General features: G+C 41.4%; 1 protein-coding gene across 2 annotated transcripts in view; it reads left to right on the top strand.

Moving 5' to 3' along the window:
- Nucleotides 1–2084: 2084 nt before the first annotated feature.
- The window catches only part of PPP2R2A (protein phosphatase 2 regulatory subunit Balpha), a 71757-nt gene continuing 49364 nt past the window's right edge, over nucleotides 2085–24477 (top strand). Inside the window, exons 1-2 of one of the 2 annotated variants that reach the window (XM_040966216.1) lie at nucleotides 2085–2401; nucleotides 4246–4320. In XM_040966216.1, the coding sequence (XP_040822150.1) occupies nucleotides 2395–2401; nucleotides 4246–4320 (82 nt within the window). In that variant the 5' untranslated portion in view covers nucleotides 2085–2394. Of the gene's footprint in view, nucleotides 2402–3585; nucleotides 3873–4245; nucleotides 4321–24477 lie in introns of those variants that run through there. The other variant, XM_040966218.1, reaches the window with a different exon arrangement.

Raw genomic sequence — 24477 nt, 5'->3', positions numbered from 1 at the left:
AAATAAATATATATAAATATTTATATTTATTATTCATGCACATATATTTATATATAACAATATAATTGTATTTATAATATTAAACATTTATTTAATATTTTATTTTAATGTAAGAAAATATTTAAGATAATTTTATTATATAATTATACCTAATAAATATGTTTATATTTATATATTATTTATGTTTATTATTATATATTTATTATATATGTGTGTGTGTATATATATATACATATATTTAGTGAGGGCAGCCAACCCAGCCCAAGATGGATAGGGATTTGGAGAGGTTATCGGAGTAGACCTCTTCATGGTAGCTATACCTGGACTTTTTTTTTTTAATTATTTTTGAGACATAGAACAACAGAGTGGGCTGCCATCCCCTGGTTTGCTCTCCAAATGTCCATAATGGCTGGAATCTGCAATGACCAGGTACAAGCCTGGAGCTGAATTTCACATCCCAGGGCAGAGCACTGAGTGGGTTGCTGCATATCTGCTTCTAATGCAGCCTGCTGCTAAAACACATCCTTGGCAGCAGGAGACCTGGATAGAATTCCAGGGTCCTGGCTTGGGCCTGGCTCCACCCTGGTGGTTGAGGTCATCAGGGGAAGGAACTAGGACACAGATAACCTCTCTCTTCCTGTCTTTTAAATAAACAAACATTCAAAAAGTTCTTGGAAAATGGGAATTACCAAAAAAAAAAAAAAACCTAACATGGATTTAGATTTCTAAGAAATGCAATCATTCAGGTGTTCCCTGTGGAGAAATTTCAAAGCTTGGTCTGCAATTAAATTGTTCTAGAGATGAAGAATAAGGTAGAAACTGTAGATGATGGGAGTGCTATTTTCTTAATCTTCACCTTCTTGGTCTCTGGGATGCCTGCAGGTCAACTTTCAGATGTTTCAGCATCTGTTTTTCCTGTGAGAAACGTGGTTGTTGCTCTCACAGGGGTGCTGTGGAAATGACGTGAAATATGTGCAGCCAGGGAGTTAGCTTCGAGGTTAAGATGCCTGTGGTCCCACATCCCAACATCTGGGTCCCGTACCTGCTTCTGCTTCCCGATTCCCAGCTCCTGGATGCAGCTGTGTCGGCCCACCCATGGGCTTCCTAACACAGACAAGGAGACCTGGATTGAGGGCCCAGCTCCTGCATCCTGCCTTGGTTGCCAGCATTCGGGCGTGAAATAGCAGATGGTCGGTTCTCCTTTTCAAATACAGGGGGGAAAAAAATTAAAATGATTCAGTGTATCCATCTTTGAGAGAACTTCACATCCCCTCTGGGCCATCTTGTTTCTTTTTTTTTCTCCATTCTGCCTTATGACTCTGTTGGAGGCTTTCAACAGAAATCTCGTCACAAAGGCAGCTGATCTTGTAATCAAACTAAGCCCTCGTTCCTACTCCCCCCCGTAACAGCACTGCTGCAAGGTGAGGCCGCTGGCTGTATTCTGCGTGCCCTGCAGTTAGCATTCACCTTTGGCTTCAGAGCTCAGCTCTTGGCCAGCGAAACCACCTTTCTCGGCTGGACAGACCTGGGTCACTTTTCCGGCCACACCCTGCACCTAACAATCTCAGTTTTCGTTCTGAAACCACTCTTACTGCCCGCGGTTGCCAAGAAGGACTCTGGCCCCTTCCTGAGGCCCATGCAAAGGTAATTTAATTCACCCAAATGGACCCAGCCCAGCTTCGTCCTTCTGAGCTCCGTGAACTTTTCACCTTGGCCGAGGAGCCAATCCGCACCGCCGGCCCTTCATTTCAGCGGCCTCATGGCCACTTTCTTGAGCAGCAATGGGCTGCCGTTAAAAAAAAGAAAAAAGCAGGAACTCAAGGGTCGCTGCAGGCAAGCACGTTAACTGCAAGCGGAGGCCGCCCTCGCGTCCCGGCTCCCACACACAGCGCCACACGACTGAGGAGCCGCCCGCCCGCCAAGGCGCCTCTCAGGCCCGGGCGGCCCGGACGCAGCGGCAGGGGCGGGGCCTGAGCGAGACAGGAAGAGGGCGTGGCGAGCGCGCGAGCAGGCCGCTCCCTGCCCCTCCCCCTCCGCTCTCCGCCCTACCCGGAGGTTCCGCCCCTCGGGTGACGTCACTGGCCAGGCCAGCCGGCGCCATTTTGAAAGTGGAGTCGCTTCCCCCTGTAGCCTCGCTGTTGTAGCCGCCGCCGCCGCTGCCGCTGTCGCTGCCGGAGAAAGAGCACGAGCCAGAAAGCCCTAGCGTGAAACCCACCATCGGGCTGGCTGGTGTGCCCGCTGCACCTTTCTTCTCCCCCGGCCCCTGCCCTCTCCCCCCACAGGTGCCATCCGTCGCCATCCGCCCTCTCTACCCCCCCATCCTCAGGTGAGGGGGGTGAGTTCGAGAAGCCGAGACCCCGAGGAACCCAGCAGGGGCACCATTTGCAGCGCAACATGGCAGGTAAAGGAGAAATCCCATCTCGCCCACTGATAAGGCGCCGCTTCCTTCCTCCTCCCTCCATCACCCCCTAGCGACCGCCCGTGCCTCTCGGCAGAATCACGGGGCTCCCCCCCCTTCCACCCCCGGGATTTGAGGGAATTGGTCAAGTAGGGTAGGGTAGGGTGGGGCGGGCAGGGCTCGGGGGAGGCGAGCGGTCCCTGTGAACTGGAAATGTCTTTGAAAATGAGGGCTGGAACCTTGGCTTGGGCGGGGTGGGGGTGGGGAGTGTGCCGGCGAACAGTGGGGTAAGGCGTGGGTGGGGCGCGTGGGGGCGTGCAGATTTGTTCCTACTGCTGGAGAGCCTGGTGTGTCCTCTCCCCGCCACCCTGCCTCCCGGCTGTTTTTGCGGATCTTCCTTCCTTTAATTCCTGTGTTTTGTTTTTTTTTTTTTCTCCCCCTCTGCTGCAAGCCTTCTTGGGTGTCCACACGTATTTTGCGCTGGGAAGGAAGAGCGCTTTGCAAGTTGAAATACATGGGGGAGGGGGGATTGTCTCGTGTGGTTTATTTATTTATTTATTTATTTTACCCCTATTGTGGCCTATGTATATGCAGTTTCTTGAGATTGTGAGATTGGTATTTTTTACTTGTTTGCAACCATCTCCTTTCTGATTCTTGCCCTTCACGGCCAAAGAATGCAAGGCCTTTAATGGACAGCAAGTTGAATGAAAAACGTGATTTAAACTTTGTGTTCTGCATGTTATCTTTTGTACAGATGTGATCTTCACAGAAAGGTGAAGTTGTGCAGTTCAGGGATATAAATAGTCAAAGGGAGAGAGATTGAGGCAAAAGATGGCAATAAAAAAATTTTACTGAGGAAACCAGTTTGGAAGTATTTAGGAAGGAAGCGTGCCAGTGTTACTGCTTTGAGGATAATTTTTGCGTGTTTTACTGTAGCTTAGTATCTTCCTGAACTAGTAGAATCAATTCTAGATTTAGATTTTTTTTCTGCTTTAGATCCGGGGTATTTTCACCGTTTCTTTTTCAGTGCATCGAAGTGAAATAGAGGAATGCTGAGAGTTCAGCAATTTGCTTTTCATTTCTCAGTATCTTTTATAATCAAATCTTCCTAACAGCCGATTTTTTACTTAAATGCTTTTTGGTAATTAAATCCCTTAAGACACGTATTGGCTTGCGGTTTGTTATAAGCAGGTTGCTCTTTGGTCATAGTTGAATAATAAGAGATTAAAAATTTTTTTTTGCACAAGATGATGACAAGTTAGGAAAATGAGTTCTTTGCTAGGTCCTTGGATTTTGAGGAAGATCAGGACAAGGGAGTAAGAGCAGGGCTCCTTGCAACATGCATTTCAGTTTCTTTTCCTCTGGATCTAGTGATTGGGAAGAAATGGGTGTTGCGTCTGCTGTGTGTGCCTAGCAATCATTACTCCTCACCCAGGCAGTAATGCTCCTGAGCTTGTCTCTTCCGTGTTGCATGGTAGTTAACCTTGTGAACTCTCCTGCATAGTTTTTGCACACCTAAAATCTAACTTTCCTTACTTTTTTCGGGTGGGTCCTCTTTGAATGCAAGTCTGTGAAGGTGCTTGAAAAGAAAATGGAGACCAAATTTGGGACGTATATACAGTGATAATGATAGATGATATACTTTTAAATATTTCATACCTGGAATCTTTGAGTCCTGAGCCAATTGTGAGAGACAAACATTGCTCCAAGTCCGTGCTCTCAGAGGTGGTTGTGTGGGGGCAGTCCTAAGCTGTTAGTGTGGTGCGAACCATGGATACCATCTTTGTTTTCAGGAGAGTAAACATGAACAGAACTCAGTTTTAATTGCCATGTTTTTCTTTTTCCAGGAGCTGGAGGAGGGAATGATATTCAGTGGTGTTTTTCTCAGGTGAAAGGAGCAGTAGATGATGATGTAGCAGAAGGTAAGAAAGTGGTAAATAATGCAAAACTTGAATAGAGAATCATTTCAAAATCTTAATGAAGGATTTCCCTGAAGCTGGGCCTGTTACAGTTTTAAGAACATTTTGTGGTTAAATTATCCAAGAAATGCAAGAATGGTTTTAAGAGTCATCTCTCAAAGCAGTGTTAAATCACATCTTGTTTTGTTGTCTTGATTTGTATTGCTTTTTCCCCTGCATTTACATGAAAATGACACCTGTAAAATCGTTCCAAAAGCTTTGAGGTTTCTATGGCAAAAGATTTGGTTGTTATGTAATTTCGCATACAAATAAATGGTGATGCCTTTTTGTGTTTGTGCATCGTTTCTGGATAATTAAGCTTAGAGAGGTGCTGTCAACCTTTAGTTCAGAAGCATTCTTAAAGCATCTTTGATTTGTAAGGGAAGGTTTTTAACTTCTTTTGAACTTGTGTACTTTGGAAGTGCAGTCTTGATTGGCATATTCTGTGAAGAAGTGCTGGCTTAAATAACTCAGTTTTAGTGTTTTCCAGGAATTAATTTAGGTTGGTAAGAAAATAACAATACTGTGGTTTTACAGCTTGTTTTTGTTTAGCTAATTATTTTTATGGCAACTAGAAACTCATCAGTTGAGGTATGAGTGTTTTCTCTGCAAACTTGTTAATGTATTTCAAAAGTTCATGCAAAGTTTTGAGTCCTCAAGGTTCTTCATTCATTTGAGGCAGTAGAGACATTATTCCAAAGCAGTTGCATCGTTCCAAAATGCTGTTTAAAATGTTTACCTGTGTTCTGTATCTTGAATTATAGCAGTTAAAACTCAGATAATATATGTACTTCAGATTCTTAAAAATCTAATGAAATATATACATCATGTTTCTCAAGATTGCTTCCTCCCTATATTAAGATCTTATTTCTGACCCACAGTCTGTAGACTGCTGCTTAAGGATTTTTGTAGGTTATGGTGGTATAATGACCTTTGTGTTGGGCTAAGGAATGCTTGGTTTTGCATGAAGTATCTGAGCAGAGTAGTGAATCCTAAAGGAAATCAGTCATACATAATATATTTGACATATTTTACAAAATTCTTATGTTCTTTTCTCTTGGTTTCTCATACGTTTTTCATGTAAGAAACCAGAAACTTGAGACTCACTTAGGGTCACACAGAGTACATCAAATTTTTCTGGAGAAGCTGTGTTTGACTTGTTTTGAGAAGTAAATCCTGAATTCAAGGGAGGAGTTACATTACTTGTTTGTAATTCATTGCCTGTTGAATAATAGTCTCTCAAGTGTTGGATTGTTACTTCTGTGTTGTGTAACCTGACCAAGTTGTGAGAGTGCTATAAACGTGGGAAAACATTTCTTGGTTGGATTCCATGTATTTCTTTTATCAAAGGTCTCCTAAATGCTGTGCGCTGAGCTGTCTAGAACATAAACCCTGCCCTCAAGGAGCGGCTATTTTATTAGAATGTAAGGCAGAAAAACAGCATGACTTCTAATTAATCGCAAGTTTATACTTCAAACAGAACGTCAGTTACCCAGGGGAACAGAATGACTTTGTGGTAGATGAGAGTTATGTTGAAAAATTCATTGAGAAATAGAAATGGTAATATATGTTTTCCGTGAGCTTTCTGAAGACCTTTTGTATGTAATAAAGTTCTTGAGATTATCAAGTATTGTTTAGATGCTGAACATTCCTATTATTTTTGAATGCTAAAATTCATTATATTTTAGTAAAGATAATTTGTTCCAATATGTTTATAAAATATACTAAAATATAAAAAATACCCACTTTTCAGTCATAATCCTGCTTTAATCTAGATCTTTTTGTATACCATAGTTTGCATAGTATTGTATTTTTGGTAAGTGAAGATTTTGCTGTTCTGAAGCAAAATATGATTATTAATAGATTCTTTTCTCCCCAAATATAGGCTAAAATTCTGAACAAGTTATATCTGGCTCTATCTTTCACTTTTAACCTGCTTAGTTTTTGCTAATGATACATCTCGGCTTTGGCAGCAAAGGCTCGCAGTATGCCTCTTGCCTTGTATATGCAGTGGGCTGTTGGGGCAAACCATTTTCTTTTCTGCAGTGCTTTAATCTTCTTTACATATCCCCTTTTCACCTTTGTTCAGGTTTGCACTTTTATCTGGAATGCAGTAATTTCCTAAATGATTTGCTGTTTCTTTATCCTGTTTCACTTCTCAGTTAGTTTAAATCCAGTCCCAGTGTTGTCATTTTCCTTAGAAATCAATTTTGAGTCACTGTTTCCACTGGATTAGGAACTAAGTTGGAGCATTTCCACTGGATTAGAAATTAAGTTTGAGCCTATGTCCAGTGTGGTCTTGTGCTCTTAACTTGCTGCTGTATAGTTAAGGATCCAGTTAAATGGATACTGCTCTTCAGGCAAGTCCTATATACTCTGGCTTCTGGGTCTTTGTTTTTGCTGCTCTTACCTTGAAATGCAAGACACTCCTACAGGTCAGGTCAGAATCCTACCCTGCTTTTAAGTCAGGGTTAGACCCTTTTTTGTGTGATACTTTTGGAAATTTTTTTTAGTAGGATTGTGTTACATAGATGCCTTCTTTATTACCTGCTGATATATTGTGAGCTTAGTGCAGGACTAATTTGTGTTCTAGGTGGCACATCTGTAAAAATTGCTGTGCCTGTAACAATGCCTGGTTTAAAGTAGGTGCTGAATATTTGCTGAATTGAAGGATTACCAGGGCTATTGGTGTTACTGGTACTAGTAAGTAGTATTAGTGTTACTGAAACTAAAGGGGAGGAGAAGAGAGGAAAGATAGGGTAATTGAGATGTACTTTTGTTAAGTGTAGATTTATATTTGGCATGGTTTTTAACTGAATTGATGAGATACTGCTGTATAATGCCAAGAAGAGACCTTAGCTTTTTATTTTGTCTCTAACACAATCTGATAAATGTTTCTTTGGATAAGTACATCTCTGGGTTCTTGTATGCTTAAATAAATTAATTATGTGGTTTTTATACTCTAATCTTTATTCTGAAGATGTGTTAACAAGAAATAGTACAACAATATTTTGCTAAGTTAAATTGAATATTGGACTGCCTACTGGGCTTAAAAATAGATATTGATGGACGTAGTATGACTGGTCAATGGCTAAATCCTCACCTTGCAAGCACCAGGGTCCCACGTGGACACCAGTTTATGTCCTGGCTGCTCCAGTTCCAATCCGGCTCCCTGCTTATGGCCTGGGGAAGCAGTGGAGGATGTCCTTGGGACCCTGCGACTGCATCGGAGACCAGGAATAAGCTCCTGGCTCCTGGCTTTGAGTTGGCTCACCTCCAGCCGTTGTGGTCATTTGGGGAGTGAACTGGAAGATGGAAGATTTTTCTGAAATCTTAAAAATTCTGCGATTATAAGTGTTCACCATCATTCCATACAGTACTGCTTTTGACTGAGGAACTCGCTGCACAGAAAAATAAATGAAAGTCTAGAGGCAGGCCTGTGCTTCTCTTTGTGCTCTATCCCTTGAAATGGTAGGCCCAATAGAGCCTACTGGGCCATAGAAACAACACAGTGTTTACTGGACCTCATTATTCAAGGTTTAGAACTTTTAGTACATTGAAAAGCTAAGACAGAACTTGACATTTGACTATATATATTGCTATCTTTTGGCCCATCTAGGCCTTCTAAGGACATTTTCTGTCTGCATTGGGCTAGTCTGTTCTCGGGCCTTCAAGCAGCCTAAAATGATTGTTACAGCTAGTGCAGCTACTTGTCTTAAAGAAGGGTACGGCACTAAATCTCTATCACTCTGATATTTTCTTATCACTAAGATATTCTGCTGTGCATGTTTTTACTTTAATCTTAGAGTAGCCATAATGGCATCAGATTTTATATTTCTGATAGGCTATTTATTGACAGCTATCAAAGAGGCACTGGGTAAGAGAGTCTGGACTCAGGACAAGCCTGCATTGTTTGAATCCTCCTTAATCACTCATTAGCTGTATATTCTTGGACAAATTATTTCATCTCTTTTTGCCTGTTTCTGTAAAAGTGGGTAGCAATAAAGGTATGTCTTAACCGTGTTTTGGTGATTAAATGAATTTATGCACATAAAACAGTACCCAATGCATAAGTGAAAGCTTTATTAGGATTTAGGTATAATGTTTATAGCAAGTAAAGGAGAGTTATTGAGAGTAGGAGGAAGCCATGGAATTGCTTTTAAATGCCACTGAGAACTTCTTGTCCAAAGGAAATAGTTCGTGTATTATGTGTTTTATACATGCTTTTCGATTCTACTAAGATTAAAGTTCAGAAACATTCAAAACTAAGCTATTGGTTTAGAGTCACATACCGAGCTGGTAAGCCTAAAATAAAAACCATGTAGTAATTACTGCAAAAATCAATGTAGTGGTTACCTTTAAGAGGTGGGAAGGAGTGAGTTATGACTGAGAAGAACTGGAAGGACAGTCATTCAGCTGTTATATGCTAAATTTCTCCATGCCTGATTACTTTCTGGAGAAATGACATGATATTTGTGTTTTATTAATTTACTTCTCAAGTGAATGAAAGCTAAGCTGTTAGCTAGCATTTTCCTCCCATTTCTCCTTCCTTCGTGTTACTGTGGTTAAATTAGAAGTCAGTACTTTCACTATCAAAACTGTCAGTGTTCACTGCAGAAACAGTAGTGCTCTGTGGTTTGCTCAGTTTATTTTTCCTGGAGAAAATAACTGGGTGTTTATTTAATTTGCATTTTTATAATATGTCCTTGGATGTTTCAAATATTGTGATGTATACAGAATAGTGTAATGAATTTCCATCATTCAACATCAACTTGTGTGTGGCCAACGCTGCCCCTTGTGTCACTTGACCCTTTTCTATTCATTAATTGTCTACTAAAAAAATATTGTTTACAAAGTTTGAATTCAAAAACAAAATTCATGTAAAAATGAAACAGTAAGGAATTTTCTGTAATGATTTTCTACATTAGCATTTTTTTATGATCTGTACTTAAATTTTCTGCTGGTTCACTTCCCAACTGCTACAAAAGTCGTGGCTGAACTGAGCTGAAGCCGGCACCAGGAGCTGCTTCTGGGTCTCCCACATGGGTGCAAAGGCCCAGGGACCTGGGCTGTCTCCAGCAGACCTCCCAGGCCATTAGTGGTGAGCTGGATTGGAAGTGGAGTAACCAGGACTTGCACAGGTACTCATGGGAGGGTGGTGCTACAGGCTGAAGTCTTAGCTTGCAGTGCTGCGGTGCCAGCTCTGTTGAGACTTACTTACTTGGAAAGAGTGAGGGATAGATTTCCATTTGCTGATTGAACATCTCCCGTCCCCTCATGGCTGCAAAAGCCAGTACTGGGCCATGGCAATGCCAGGAGCTCTGTCTGAGTGTCACATGGATATGGGCCCACGCACTTGGACCATCTTGTGCTGCTTTCCCAGGGGCATGAGCAGGGAGCCGGATTGGACAAACTATTGCATATATAACCTCCATACCGCAAAGCTGACCCTGGAAATTTTCTCATAAAATCTTTTATTTATAAGACTTAACTGTTTGCTTGAAAAGCAAATCAGCAGAGCAGATGCATGCTTTTCCAACTGCTGATTCCCCAAATGTCCAGCCAGGCCAAGGCCCAAGGAGCTGGGCCGTCTTCTGCTGCTTTTTCACAAGCCATTAGTAGTGTCGAAAGTAGAGCAACCTTGATGGTGCTCGTGTGGGATGTGCTGTGCTGTGCTTTGCTTTGCTATGGTTTTTTCAAATGACAATAGTGTCATTATTCTAATAGTGTCTTAAGCAATAATGTAAGTAAAACATTTAAGATATGAGTAATCCTTACAGACTTATAAAAACATGGGTTTTATAAGTATATTCTATATATTTTGTACCTTAGCATAAACAGATTTGAATCTGTTGTGGAATAGTGTGCATGTTAGATTTAAGCAACAAGATAAATCAGTAGAAACAATACTAGAGGGTAGTTTTATGGATTTCAAATTAGTGACATATCTGCTGTACCCAAAACCTGTGGTAAAGGTCATATTTAACATTCTATCCTGACGTGTGACATAACACATTCTCATAACACTAGAATTAACACTGAGGCGTGGTGTGTTTTTCTCTTGCAGTCACATAAAATAGTGTGAACTTGCTATTAAATAATGTTAAAGACAATATGTAGCATATTAGTTTCCTTGTGTTACAATTTTTTCCATTCATTTATTGGAAAATTATGGATAATGTCTTTTAAAAGTACATTGATACTTTGTTTCAAATTATTAAAAATTAGCCAAAAGTTAATATCTCTTAATACTGTCTAGTAATTGAACTAAATTTTAAACTCATCCCTGAGCCTGATGCGGTAGCCTAGCAGCTAAAGTCCTTGCCTTGCACGCACTGAAATCCTATATGGGTGCTGGTTCTAATCCCAGCAGCTCCATTTTCCATCTAGCTCCCTGCTTGTGGCCTAGGAAAGCAATCAAGTACAGCCAAAGCCTTGAGACCCTGCATCATTGCGTGGGAGGCCCGGAAGAAGCTCCAGGCTCCTAGCTTTGGATCAGCACAGCTCCAGCTGTTGTAGCTACTTGGAGAGTGAATCAGCAGATGGAAGATCTTTCTCTGTGTCACCCTTCTTTTCTGTATATCTGACTTTCCAACATAAATAAATAAATACTTAAAAACAACAACCTCACATCCCTGAAAATTGTGGGAAAAGCAGTATTTTATTAGGTCAGTAAAGAAGTTCCTACATGTGTCTACACATATGTATTTGCTTAGTTTCTTTTAAAGTTACAGGAAGACAAATATTTTAAATTTTTCAATGTTAAATGGCCAAATTGAAAGATTGGAGATAAATGTTTCAAATAACATCCTTAATTATAGCTTTTTTTCCTTTTTGTTTACCTGATAAAATCATCACAAGTAGCCTCCTTAGTAGAAAGAGATAAAGGCCTGTATTCAAAATACTTAGTGTGTAATTCACAAGTTGCTATAAATGTTAAAAGAAAATACTATATGATGAGATGGCAGGGCCGTCTTAAATAATCAGCAGTTGCATTTATTAAATGCTTAGCCATGAAACACTGCTTTTTATATGTTCATTAATATTGAAAAAAGTCAGTGAAATAAGTAGATTGTTGTTGGAAAGATCAATTGTGTAATATTAAACAGGTTGGAATATTGGATTTGTGTTTTCAAAAACTTTTCTAATGTAGTTGCAAACTTTGATCTTTTAGTCCTGGTGAAAAGATTATTAATTGGGTTTACTTATATAATGTTTAGTAATTTTGTTTTGAATGAATGAAATCAGTTTGGAGTCTTAGTGAGTTTTCTGCTAATGCATTAGAGCTGTGATGGTTGAAAGGCCTTGGTGAACCTTTAGTTGAGAGTAAAAAATTGTGACTACACATGGGTTTTTTTGTTTTTTCCTGTTTGCAAAGAATTCATTGTGAAGTCAGAACTGTATTCAAAATGATGCTAAGGTGACATTTACATTTACTGTTATACTGTTATGTTTATATTTACCTTAAGTGATACAAAAGTTGTGTAAATAAATCTGACATGTTTGCATGAATCATGACAGTGACTTCAGACAGCACCACTCAAGGTAATCTTCATTTCTATGTACAGATAGTGTGGGGGGGAAGACATATTTAAGACTCTCCTTGATGAAGCATTAAAAGCTATTTTACTCCTGACTTGAGTACACGTTCCAAAAATTTTGAGAGTTAAATACTCTAAAATGCCAGGACCTGACAGAAACCAGGATCCAGGTCTCCGGCCTCTGTGACAGGGACATAGTTACTGGACGATTGTCTCCCAGGATCTGCATTAGCAGGAATTCCTCCCAGAAATTAACCACTACATCAGCCTCATCACAACAGTCTCTTAACATTCTGCATGGATAAAATGGAAAACCGGCCGTAAGCCCTTTTGCTGGACTACCAGCTATTTGAATTTCAAGCTGTGCTGTTCGCATGGAATTTTTTTTTTTTTTTTCAGAAATACAGACATTGCTTAAACTTCATTTTTCAATGATAATGGACCTTTTCTCAAATGAGCAATGACTTGTTGCCTTTTTTTTTAAAGAATCTATTTTTCTTTCTTTTTTGTTTGTTTTTTTAACTGCCCTGGGAATATTTATTATGGATTAATAATTTGTAAATTTTTCATAACAACAAACATTCTTCTTAGACATATACGCACATGCATGTGACCCCATCTGCACCAGCCGTATGCATACACTGATACAGATTTCCACACAAGCAGACTTGAAAGATTTTAAAAATTAGAGAATAAAAGGCACATTGAAGAGTAAAGCTTCAAGAATACAACGTTTGTTTTTTTTCCTTAGTTTTTTCCTAACTAATATTCAGTCATAAAACGTCATTGTATCAACCAATTTTCAAGGGGAGCATTTGTGCCCAGACTTTCCCTGAACGGCACAGCAGATAGAAAGGAGTTATTAGTTCCATTCTTCTCTTGTTCCCCATGTGGTCTCCGTTTTGCAAAGCTGACATCATGCCATCAAATCTCATGCACTTGTTGCCAGTAAAATTCCAACAGAAATCAGATTTAATTTGAAAAAAATGCAAATTGTAACAAATGTGTCGTTCAGAATATTCTGAGTGTCAAAGAATGCTCTTACCTTATTCAGCACATGAAGAGGATCTATTTTTCTGAAAGAGTTACAGAGAGGGAGAGACAGATCTTCTTCTGCTGGTTCACTCTCCACATGGCTGCGTTTGCTAGGGTTGGGCCAGCCGGAAACCACAATCCAGGAGCTTCTGAACCACCCATGTGGTTGGCATGGAGGGAGAGCTGGAGCTCAAACCAGTGCCCGTTTGGGATGCTAGTGTCGCAGGGAGCAGCTTCATACACTACTCACTATTCTACAATGTTGACTCTAACACTATCTCTTTAATAAATAGTATTTATTGCTTGTGATAAAACTTGGGGCTTCAAGCAAAAATTGAAATAATGGAAAATGCATTTCTGCCATCATGAGCTGGACTGCTTCCCAGTATACTTTCATAGATTTTCAGATGGGCCTGGCGCTGTAGCCTAGTGGCTAGTCCTCAACTCACATGCTCGGGGGATTTTTCAAATTAATTTAGTAGTAATAACTTAGTAGTATTGCCAGAGTTTTACAAATGACATGTGTTGTGAAAAGTGCAAATTATTTAATTGATATGTAAAAGTGCAGGTTAGATTAAGGATTTTAATCCAGCAGGCCATTGCCATGTTTTTTGATCCCATAAACTTTAAGAAACTACCATTTGTTGATTTTTGGTTTAATGTACAAGGTGCATCTATAATTACTTCAGAAACTATAAAAATAGTTATTTCCAACTACATATCTGCATCTGCATTTTTTTATTATTATTAATTTTTTTATTGGAAGGTCAGAATTCCAGAGGGGGGAGACAAAGATCTTCAGTCTTTTGATTGACTCCCCAAGAAGCTGCGATGGCTGGAGCTGAGCCAATCCAAAGCCAGGAGCTTCTTCTGGGTCTCCCATGAGGGTGCTGGGTCCCAAAGCTTTGGGTCATCCTCTGCTTTCCCAGGCCACAAGTGGGGAGCTGGGTGGGAAGTGGTACCCCATGGGATCCCTGTGTATGCAAGGCTAGGACTATAACCACTAGGCTACTGTGCCAGGTCCTTTCTTCACTCTTTATGCAAGCATTGTAACATGTGGAAAACAAACACAGTTAAAACAGTCTTCATTCTGTCAGGCCAGGTCCCATTCCTACATGTTTTTTTGGGGGGAAGAATAAAGTAATATTCATAACATTTTTGTTAATGTGTGGGTTTATTGGTTCATAATGAATATGTGTTTGGTGTCCTCAGATTTTTAAGGGCATGAGAGGATCCTTCTATCCAAAAAATTTGACAGCTGTTGGTTTAGTATGCTAATAGATTTCAATTTACTAAAAGCATATGAAAGAACCTTATGAGAGGCAGCTTTGTGGCTGAGTTTGCGCTGCCACCTACAACATCAGGTAATGGAGTGAGCAAATCCTGGCTGCTGTGCTTCTGCTCAGCTCCCTGCTAACGGGTGTGGGTAGGCAGCATGAGTTTGCCCCTGCCACCCACATGGGAGACCTGGATGGAGTTCTGGGAGGCTTCAGCTGTTGAGGCCATTTGGGGACAGAGCCAGTAGATGGAAGTTCTTTCTCTTCCTTTCCGTACCTCTGCCTTACAGATAAGTAAGTCAGTTGAAAGAACTTTAGAAATTGTAAGGTGAGTGATAAGAGTAGTTTCTTTGACTTTAGATTATTTCAGCCCACTTATTTACCCATCTTTAGATACTTAATTGGAATTTGTTTTCTTTCATTAAGTGATCTTGGTGAAGAGAGAATACATTTAGAATTTTATATATCTGTTGTAAAAGTGATCTTTCCTTTACAGTGATTATGTATGAATAACAAAGTTCGCAATTACAGTGTCTTCAACTTTTCCCACATGTATCTGCTGGGGTGCAAGTATCGATAGCACTTAATGTAGGATTTACTAAACTGCTCAGAGTCTAGTCTAGTGACATTTTTAGGTAGACTGGCTAGCCATTAGAAATAAATAGGTTGACCTTGTGTTCTTGTTTAAATTTTAAAGAAGGTAACATTTATTTTTATTGGAAAGGCAGATTTACAGACAGAAGGAAAGACAGAGAGGTCCTCTGCTTCACTGGCCAAATGACTGCAAAGGCTGGAGCTGAGCTGATCTGCAGCCAGGGCTGCTGCTGGGCCTCCCATTCAGGTGCAAGATCCCAAGGCTTTGTGCCGTCCTCTGTTACTTTCCTAGGCTACAAGCAGGGAGCTGGATGAGAAATGGAACAACTTGGATGGGAACCTGGTGCTTGTAATGCCCCAATAAATGGTTCATTTATTTTTATTGGAAAGGTAAATTTACAAGGAGAATGAAAGACAGAAAGATCTTGTCCACTGGTTCACTCCCCAAATGGCTGCCACGGCCAGAGTTAAGCTGATCTGGAGCCAGGAACTTCTTCCTTGTCTCCCACATGGGTGCAAAGGCCTGAGGTTTTGAGCTATTGCCTCTGTTGCCTTCCCAGGGCATAAGTTGGGAGCTTTATTGAAAGAGCAGCAGCCAGGACATGAACCGATGCGTGGATGGGATGCTCGTGCTGGCATGTGAGGGGAGTGCAGTGAGCTATTTTACAGTGTCTCTTTCAGTCTGTAGTTTTAGCTGTACTTGAATAATGAATTTTTTCATTTGGATTCTAAATTCAACAGACTCAGTGATACCTTGTATGATGGTGGATTTCAGCTGTAGGACAGAATTTTCTCTTAAGAATCTTGTTTTTGATAAAATGTTAAGGTAGACTCTTCTAACTTATCAGATTTGACAGAGTGAATGAATTGCCACACCTTGTCCAACTTTCCTGTCACCACCAACAAAAACTATTCTTTTCCTGGGTAAAAATATTGTAATATATTAGAGTGTGAACCAGTTGTTTGTTTTATACTTTATTTACAGGGGAGCTAAACTCTGAGTGGTTTGTATTAAGACAGTAACTAGATTAGATAAAAAGAACACTGACAAAATTTTTTAATTTCCTCAAGCACAAGATTAGATGTGGAACAGTGTTAATTTTTAGAGGCTTCTAGGGGAGATTTATTTCTTTTTTTTAAAGATTTGTTTATTTTTATTGCAAAGTCAGATATATGGAAAGGAGATGAGATAGAGAAGAAGATCTTCTGTCCAATGATTCACTCCCCAAGTTACTGCTCAAGGCAAGGACTTAAACTGCTATGCTATCATGCCGGGCACCAGCATAGATGACTTTCTAAGGTGGGGTAAGAATTACTTATTTGGAGGGAGGGAGGTTAATACAATGCAAAGGTTTCTTTTCTTTAAAAAAAAAAAAACATTTGTTGGACCTGGCAGCATAGCCTAGTGGCTAATGTCTTCACCTTGCACTCACAGGGATCCGTGTGGGAGCTGGTTCTAATCCTGGCAGCCCTGCTTCCCACCTGGCTGCCTGCTTGTGGCCTGGGAAAGCAGTCAAGAACAGCCCAAAACCTTGGGACCCTGCACCCACGTGGGAGACTTCGGAGGAGGCTCCTGGCTCCTGGCTTCAGATCAGCTTAGCTCCAGCTGTTGTGGCCACTTGGGAAGTGAATCAAGGATAGAAGATCTTCCTCTCTGTATATCTGACTTTTCAATTAAAAAAATATTTTTAAAAGATATATTGATTTGAAAACTAGAGTTTCCGAGAGAGGAGAAGGGAGAGATCTTCCATCCACTGGTATACTCCTCAATGACCACAAGGGCCAAAGCCGGGAGCCAGGAACTTGAAAGTCTCCCTTGTGGGCGCTGAGGCCCAAGGACTTGGACTGTTGTTAGCCAGGGATTAGTAGAGAGCTTAAAATGAAATGGAGCAGCAAGGATACAAACCCTGGGCCCATACAGCATACCAGGGCTGCAGGCTGAAGCTTAGGCTACTATGCCACAGTGCCAACCCCTACCCCCCCCCCAAAAAAAAAACTTCATTTCAAGAGAAGTATGTTTTTGCAGGCAGTAGTTACTGTCAAATTCTTTATTTGGAAAATAACACACAGAAAATGGTTGTGATAGAAATTGGTAGCAGGATTTTTACTCCTAGGGTTTTTTTTTCCTCATTGTCATGCTAATAGACATACTCATTTTATTTATTTAGAAGATAGAGCTCTCCAGTTGGCTCATTCACAAATGCCTATTGCAGAAGGTGTTGGACCAGGCAAAGAGCTGTGACTGGCTCCTGGCTTTGGTCTGGCGCAGCGCTAGCCGTTGTGGTCATTTGAGGAGTGACCCAGCAGATCTCTTTTTCTCTGTTTCTCCTTTTGTCAGCAACTCCACCTTTCAGATAAAGATATATTTTTAAGACTTATTTACATTTATTTGAAAGATAGTTACCAAGAGAAGGAGAGGTAGGAGGAGAGAGAGAACTTCTATCCATGATTCACTCCCCACATGACTGCAACAGCTGGAACTGAGACAGTCCGGGACTAGGAGCTTCTTCTGAGTCTTCCATAAGGATCCAAGTACATGGGCCATGTTTTGCTGTTTTCTCAGGCCATGAGCAGGGAGATGGATTTGAAGTACAGCAGCTGGGATTTTTATCAACATTTTAGCCTGAGGACCCTGCTATGTCACCATACTTTCCCCTAGTTCTATATTTCTAAACTACATGTTCAAAGAAACTCTAGATGCCCACGAATGTACTGGTGGCTAAGCACTGAGCTGTATTCTCCTATAACTGTTCCTTCCTTGTTTTCTAATATTGTTAAATTGTTTTTATTTTTTAACCAGTGTTCAGAGTTATACAGTGTAGAGTCAAACATTGTTCTCCCAAAATGGCCACTTCTGAATTCCTGGAGCCTGTGTTACCTTATATGGCAAGAGGGCTTGGATGTGAGTAAATTAAGGATTTGGGGCTGGATTATCCTGGATTAGCTGACTAGGCTCAAATGTAATCACAGGGCTCTTAAAATAGGAGATAACAAAATCAAAGGAAGAGAGTCAGAGATGTGATATTCAAAGTAAGATGTTAAAGTGATTCAAGAAATTAGGTGACCTGCAGAAGGTTGGGAAAGACAGAAAAGATGTTTTATCCCAGGCTTCTAAAGGAAAAGCACATATAACGACTTGAGGATTTTTGACTTTGGTGAAATGAAATTTTTTTTTAAGACTTATTTTTATTGCAAAGTCAGATATACAGAGAGGAGAGACAGGAAGATCCTCCCTCCGATGAATCACTCCCCAAGTGACTGCAATAGCCAGCGCTGCGTCGATTTGAAGCCAGGAGCCAGGAACTTCTTCCAGGTCTCCCACACGGGTGCAGGGTCCCAAGGCTTTGGGCTGCCCTCAGCTGCTTTCCCAGGCCACAAGCAGGGAGCTGGATGGGAAGTGGAGCAGTGTGGACACAAACGGTCTACCACATGGGATCCTGGTGAGCACAAGGCTAGGGTTTGTGCCACTAGGCTAACACGCCGAGCCTATGCATTAATGTTCTAGATGAGATTCTCCGTCGTGTTGGTTCAGCCTACAGTGATTTGTGTCATTTTCTGTGAACCTGTTACTTAACTAAATCTTTCTGAAACTGCTTGACAGGAGACTAAAGCTCATCCTGTGTTCTGCCCTGAGCTTTGTCTCCAGTAGGCACTTCTGTCTGGTGTTTTCTTAGTTGTCATCCATTTGTCTCTTCTCTGTTGGAGCTAATTTTCCTGGATCCAGTGTTTCTTTGTTGGTTTATGTGTTTACTGTTGTGTGGTTCATAGCATCCAGTACTTCATGAAAAAGATTGTATGGGAGGCAAAATTGTTTGTCATCTTCCTATATGGGAAATGTCTTCATTCTACATCCACACTTTCAGATTTTTTAACATTTCCTCTCAGAGCTCAGGGAGCATTTCTCTGCTAGCTTTCAGTGTTACGTTTGTGAAGCCTGTTCCTAGCCCATTCACTGTTTTCCTTGCTGGATGGTATACCTTAGTGTGTCTTTCAATATTAGAGGTGGAAGTCACTCAGCCCTTTAAGTTGTGTGTGTCTGTTTTCTTTGCCTTTTGTTTTGTCTTATTGTTTCTGAACTCTGTAAGTCTTCCCTAATTTTCAAAAACTTTCTGACCCCTTTGTGTTTATTCCACTTTTTGAGAATTTCTCAACTTTATTTTCACTGATTTTTGCAGTTGCAGTTAATTTTTTTTAAAGACTTCTTTTTTTCTTTTTTAAATGTAAAAAAAAAAAGTTTATTTTTATTTGAAAGGCAGTTTTTTACAGAGAGAGAAGAGACCTAGAAACCAGTTGTCCTCAACAGCCAGAAGAGCTGATCCAAGACTGGGAGCCAGGGATCTTGAGCCTCTTCTAGTCTCCCACGTTGCTGGAGGAGCTCAAGCAATTGAGCCATCCTGCTGCCTTCCTAGGCCATAAACTGAGAGCTGGATCGGAAGTAGAGCACTTGGGACATGAATTCCATGCCCATATGAAATGCTAGCATCACAGGCAGAGGCCTGTGAAGCCAGGGTGCTGACCCCTAGTGTTTATTTTTCATGTTTATTGTTATTGTGCAGTCAGGTATACAGAGAGGAGGAGAGACAGCGAAGATCATCTCCTGTCCAGTGACTGACTCCCTAAGTGACTGCAGTGGCTGATGCTACATGGATCCAAAGCAGGGGCCCAGAGCCTCTTCTGGGTCTGCCATGTGGGCGCAGGATCCCAAGGCTTTTGGCTGTCCTTGATTGCTCTCCTAGGATACATGCAGGGAGCTGGATGGGAAGTGGAGCTGCCATGGTTAGAACCAGCTGCCATATCGGATCCTGGACTTTAGCCAAGGACTTAAGCCACTATGCCACCGTGCCAGGCCCTTTTTTTTTAAGCAACCTGTTTCATAACCTTCTTTGAGACAGTTTTTTTTTAAATTTTAATGTACATAAAGGGTAAACAAAGTCTATATCTCCTAGATGTTTAAAGAGGCCACTGGTGGATGACAAGAGTAGAATTGGGAAATGAGTACATTGCGTATACTTTGTGTTAAAATTCATAGGAAGGAGCTGTTATGGAAGTTAAATTGTTCAAATTCCCTCTCTGCATTGCAGGTGCTTACAGCTGTCTGCTGGGTTGTTAGGGAAGGGCAGAGGGCAGGGTTCCAGGCCAGAATGTTTTTGTTGAGAAGACACTTTCATGTTAGAATTTTTGTTAACTGTGTGGGTTTTTTAGGAATTACTTTGTGGATAGTGGAAAGTGAAGTCCTTACTGGAAACATCTAGTCTCTAGATGTTAAAAGTAATAGGTATTTAAGTAAATTTTGTTCTTTTATAGGAGTGTTTGCCTTTGGGGAATGGCGTTAAATTTGGAGAGAATGCATATGTCACTGAGATTGGTGGGGAGTGGTGAGGAAGTGTGCCTAAAAGGGTTACCTTCCTGTTCAGTTATATACATATACTTAGTTAATACTGCTATATATTAAATAGATCCTAAGCTCCATGTATGTTAAACCTAGAGGTAGTAAACTAATCCCTATATAAATGCCCCTTTTGGTAGTTTTTAGGAAAGCAATCCAATCCAAAATGAACAAATGGAACTGCATCAAACTAAAAAGCTTCTGTACAGCAAAGGAAACAATTAACAAAGTGAAGAAGCAACCAACAGACTGGGAGAAAAATTTCGCACACTACACAAGTGATAAGGGACTAATATCCAGGATTTACAAAGCGCTTCAGAAACCCAGGGACAATAAGGAAAACAACTCTGTGAAAAAATGGGCAAAGGAAATTGACATTTCTCAAAACAACAGATTCAAATTGCTAATAGACAGAAAAAAATGCTCAGGCTCCCTAGCCATCAGAGAGATACAATTGAAAACGTTGAGGTACCTCCTATCTCCAGTGAGACTGGCATTCAGAACTCCACTAACAACACCTGCTGGCGTGGATGTGGGGAGAAAGCACCCATTTTCAAGCTGGTGGGACTGTAGGCTAGTACAGCCACTGTGGAAACCAGTATAGAGAGTTCTTGGAGAAATGCAAATCTGCCGTATGACCCAGCTATCCTGCTGCTAGGAATATACCCAATAGAAATGAAATCTGCATGTAAGAAGGGGATCTGTAATCGTATATTTGCAGCAGCGCAGTCTACAATAGCAGTGACATGTACACAATCCAGATGTGTGTCCAAAGAAGAGTGATTAAAGAAACTGTGGTATATCTACTCCATGGAATATTATTCACCTGTTAAGAAGGAAATTATGCCATTTACAACTTGATGGTCCCAACTAGGAACGATTATACTCAGTGAAATGAGTCAATCACAAAAGAACAAATACCATATGTTCTCTCTTATATAAGGAAACCATCATGGAAAGTGTAACTTCAGTAATCCGATTCATACTGGTGTATGTGTGTGTGTTTGTCTTTTGCTGCATCCCATGTGTTTTGATGGTTTTTTTTGTTTGTTTCAGTTTCATGTATTCCAAACAATTTCTTTTCTCTTGTCAAATTCATCGCTGGCTCATGGAAGACACAGTGGCGTCATTTTTCCAAAGAGTCGTTTGTGTTTCCTTTTTGTCATTTTTGTCACCCATGTGTTAGTTACTCAGTGGCGTGTGTTGTTTTTTTTGGTTTTTTTTTTTTTCATGGTGCTGTAATTTGTTGTTTTTGAGGCTGTTGTTGTGGCTGTTGTTCTAACTCATACCAGTTGTGGAGCTTGTTTCATGGCTTCTCATTTATGGAACTGTACAGTGATGGCGTACTGGGGTCTACCATATCCAGATGTGGGGGTACAATGCAACATGCATTCCTGCTTCAAAACAGAAGGTGAATTTCGAGTCAAACTGTTGGAACTATGTAGGCAATGGGATGATGATTTGTCTGACATTGTCTGTATCAGCAATGGCAGGGCACACTCAAATACGAGACTGATAGAATTATGACTCCTTATGAAAAACTGTACTATTGTAGCAGCAGGGAAAAAATCTGTCTGGAGGGTAGTAGTTTAGGGGGGGAATCTCAGTCTGTACGAAATTATACCACAAAATTTAAAAATTCGAAATAAAAATATAACCAAAAAAAGAATGAGGTATTAAAAAGTAGTTTGGAAGCATTGTGTTGATTGTCAGAGCTGTTTTGCTGCTGGTGGATTTCATATCGGGACAGAGCCAGGGATGTTCACTATCCGTATCTCAGTGTGAGAAGGAACTTACAGTGTCTTGTCTTAAGAGAAGTGAGTGGATTGGGGTGAGGTATAACGCAAACCTGTTTGTGACATCTTGGGAGCCAGGAAGGTTGCTCGTACCTCACCACCACCTTGAGTTACATCTATGATTGCTTTCTTTGCTTCAGCTTCTGTGGAAAGTTTAAAAAAAAAAAAAAAGCAACCAGGGTCCAGCGCCGTAGCTTAGCAGCTAAAGTCCTTGCCATGCATACATCTGGATCCCATATGGGCACTGGTTGTAATCCCGACAGCCCCACTTCCCATCCAGTTCCCTGCTTATGGCCTGGGAAAGCAGTTGAGGGCGGCCCAGAGCTTTGGAACCCTGTACCTGCATGAGAGACCTGGAAAAAATTCCTGGCTCCTGGCTTTGGATTGGCACAGAAAAAAAAAGAAAAAAGACAAAAAAAAAAAAACCCAACAACAAGAAAAAACCTTGTTCTTTCATTTACTGTTGATGTTTGTCTGTATCTCATGTTTAACCACAATCCCATTTTTAGTTCCATGCCCACTGCCAGCCATCCAAGGTAACTGGCACTCCAGTTTCTGACCCTTTGCAGGATGAATCTGCTTTTGCCTTTCCTCGGGGATGCTCTGATGTTTGAGTTTCCTGTACTCTGCCATCTAATCTGTTTTCCATGTTCCGATGCATTTCTTATCATATTCCTTATTCTGCTTTACATGTAACTTATTCTGATTTCTATTATTTTTTTAAGATTTATTTTTATTTTTATTGGAAAGGTGGATATACAGAGAGAAGAGACAGAGAAAAGATATTCCATCCGATGATTCACTCCCCAAGTGAGCGCAACGGCAGATACTATGCCGATCCGAAGCCAGGAGCCTCTTCCAGGTCTCCCACGCGCGTGCAGGGTCCCAAAGCTTTGGGCCGTCCTCAACTGCTTTCCTGGGCCACAGGCAGGGAGCTGGAAGGGAAGCAGGGCTGCCGGGATAGAACCGGCACCCACATGGGATCCCGGGCGTGCAAGGCGAGGACCTTAACCACTTGCGCCACCGCGCCGGGCCCTATTCTGATTTCTTAAAAACTTTTTTCATTTTCTAAATTTTGTTTATTGTTTACGTAGTTGAGAGGAATGCATGCCCAATGTGGGGCTCTGATTAGAGTGAGGAGGTTCAGGTATGGAGGAAGGAGGAGTGTGGAGCACATGTTAATTTTTTTCTCCAGTGTCTGCTGGGAAGGAAGGGGAGAGGGCTGTTCCTTGCTGTTAAATTGCAGCAGCACTCAGGGGTGGGGGTTGTCCTTGGATGATGCCCTAGGGACCCCCATGTTGGGGAAGTAGTGTTCCAAGGTCTTACTGGTTGACAGAGTCCACCTTAGTGCATCCACAGACCTAGGAACTTGCTACAAAGCTTGACCAAGAGAGCTGTCCCACCTGTTCTTCCCATCCTCTAACAAGGCAGTCGATAATCCCCTGCTGGCCTGGATGAGCTGGCTGTTGTGTGCCCCTGTGCATCTGGGCATGCTGTCCACTACATGTACATCAGCAACTAAGGAGGCCCAGTCCTGACACATGCACTCCAAGGTTGGACCACGCATCCTGTGATTTTCCCTGTGGCCAGGGTCTGAATCCAATGGTCTTTATTGGATAGTGCCCCATGGAACTTTGGCTGGGGTGACTTCAGATTTGACTCTTGTGTGTGCCAGGCAGTGCAGTGCAGCAGGGTCAGCTGCTCAGTCAGTTCTGTCCTGGCCCCACACCTCAAGGGAACTAATAGATGCTGCAGCCCAGTCCAACCAGACTGCCTCAGACATGGTCCTCATACATACCAGCATCCGGATGCTGTGGTCTAGTTGAGTTGGCCCCACCAGACAAACCCCACCAGACCCACTCCCCCAAATGGCTACAGTGGTCAGGCTGGGCAAGTTTGAAGCTTGGATTCAGGAGCTTCTAGGTCTCCTTTCTGGGTCAGGAGCCCAAACAATTGGGCATCCTCCACTGCTTTCCCATGCTGTTATCCAGGAGCTGGGTCAAAAATGAATCAACCAGATCTCAAACCAATGCCCTTCTGGTATGCTGATGCTACAGAGGCGTAATGTGCTGCACAACACGTGACTCTGATACTACATTTGAGAAAGAAAACCAGCAGTTTCTATCTTTTGGTTTGCTCTGCATTTTTAAGTGATTGGTATTGATTTGGATCTGAAGCTGGTAACTTCAGCTTCTCCTATCATCTCCTACAAGGTTGGCAGGAACTCAATTGAGCCCTCATCACTACCTCTCAAAGTCTGCATTAGCACAAAGCTGGAAACAGGAGCTGGGGCTGAGTATTAAAATCAAGGTACTGCTATTTATGGTAACTTAACCACTAAGCTAGCTCCCCTCCTACACACATACTTCCCAGTAGTGTTTATTAAAACGCTTGTCTTAGAATGAAAACATTTGTCTTCATTCATTCTGGCTAATAGGAACAGAATGCTGCAGGCTTACAGTTTTGAAGGCCAAGGCACCTGCAGCTTTGAT

This window comes from Ochotona curzoniae, unplaced genomic scaffold, assembly GCF_017591425.1.
Source record: "Ochotona curzoniae isolate NIBS_2020 unplaced genomic scaffold, NIBS_Ocur_1.0 scaffold_4505, whole genome shotgun sequence".
Taxonomy (NCBI): domain Eukaryota; kingdom Metazoa; phylum Chordata; class Mammalia; order Lagomorpha; family Ochotonidae; genus Ochotona; species Ochotona curzoniae.
Note: the sequence above shows the minus strand (reverse complement) of the source record. Positions and strands in the feature narration are given on the sequence as shown.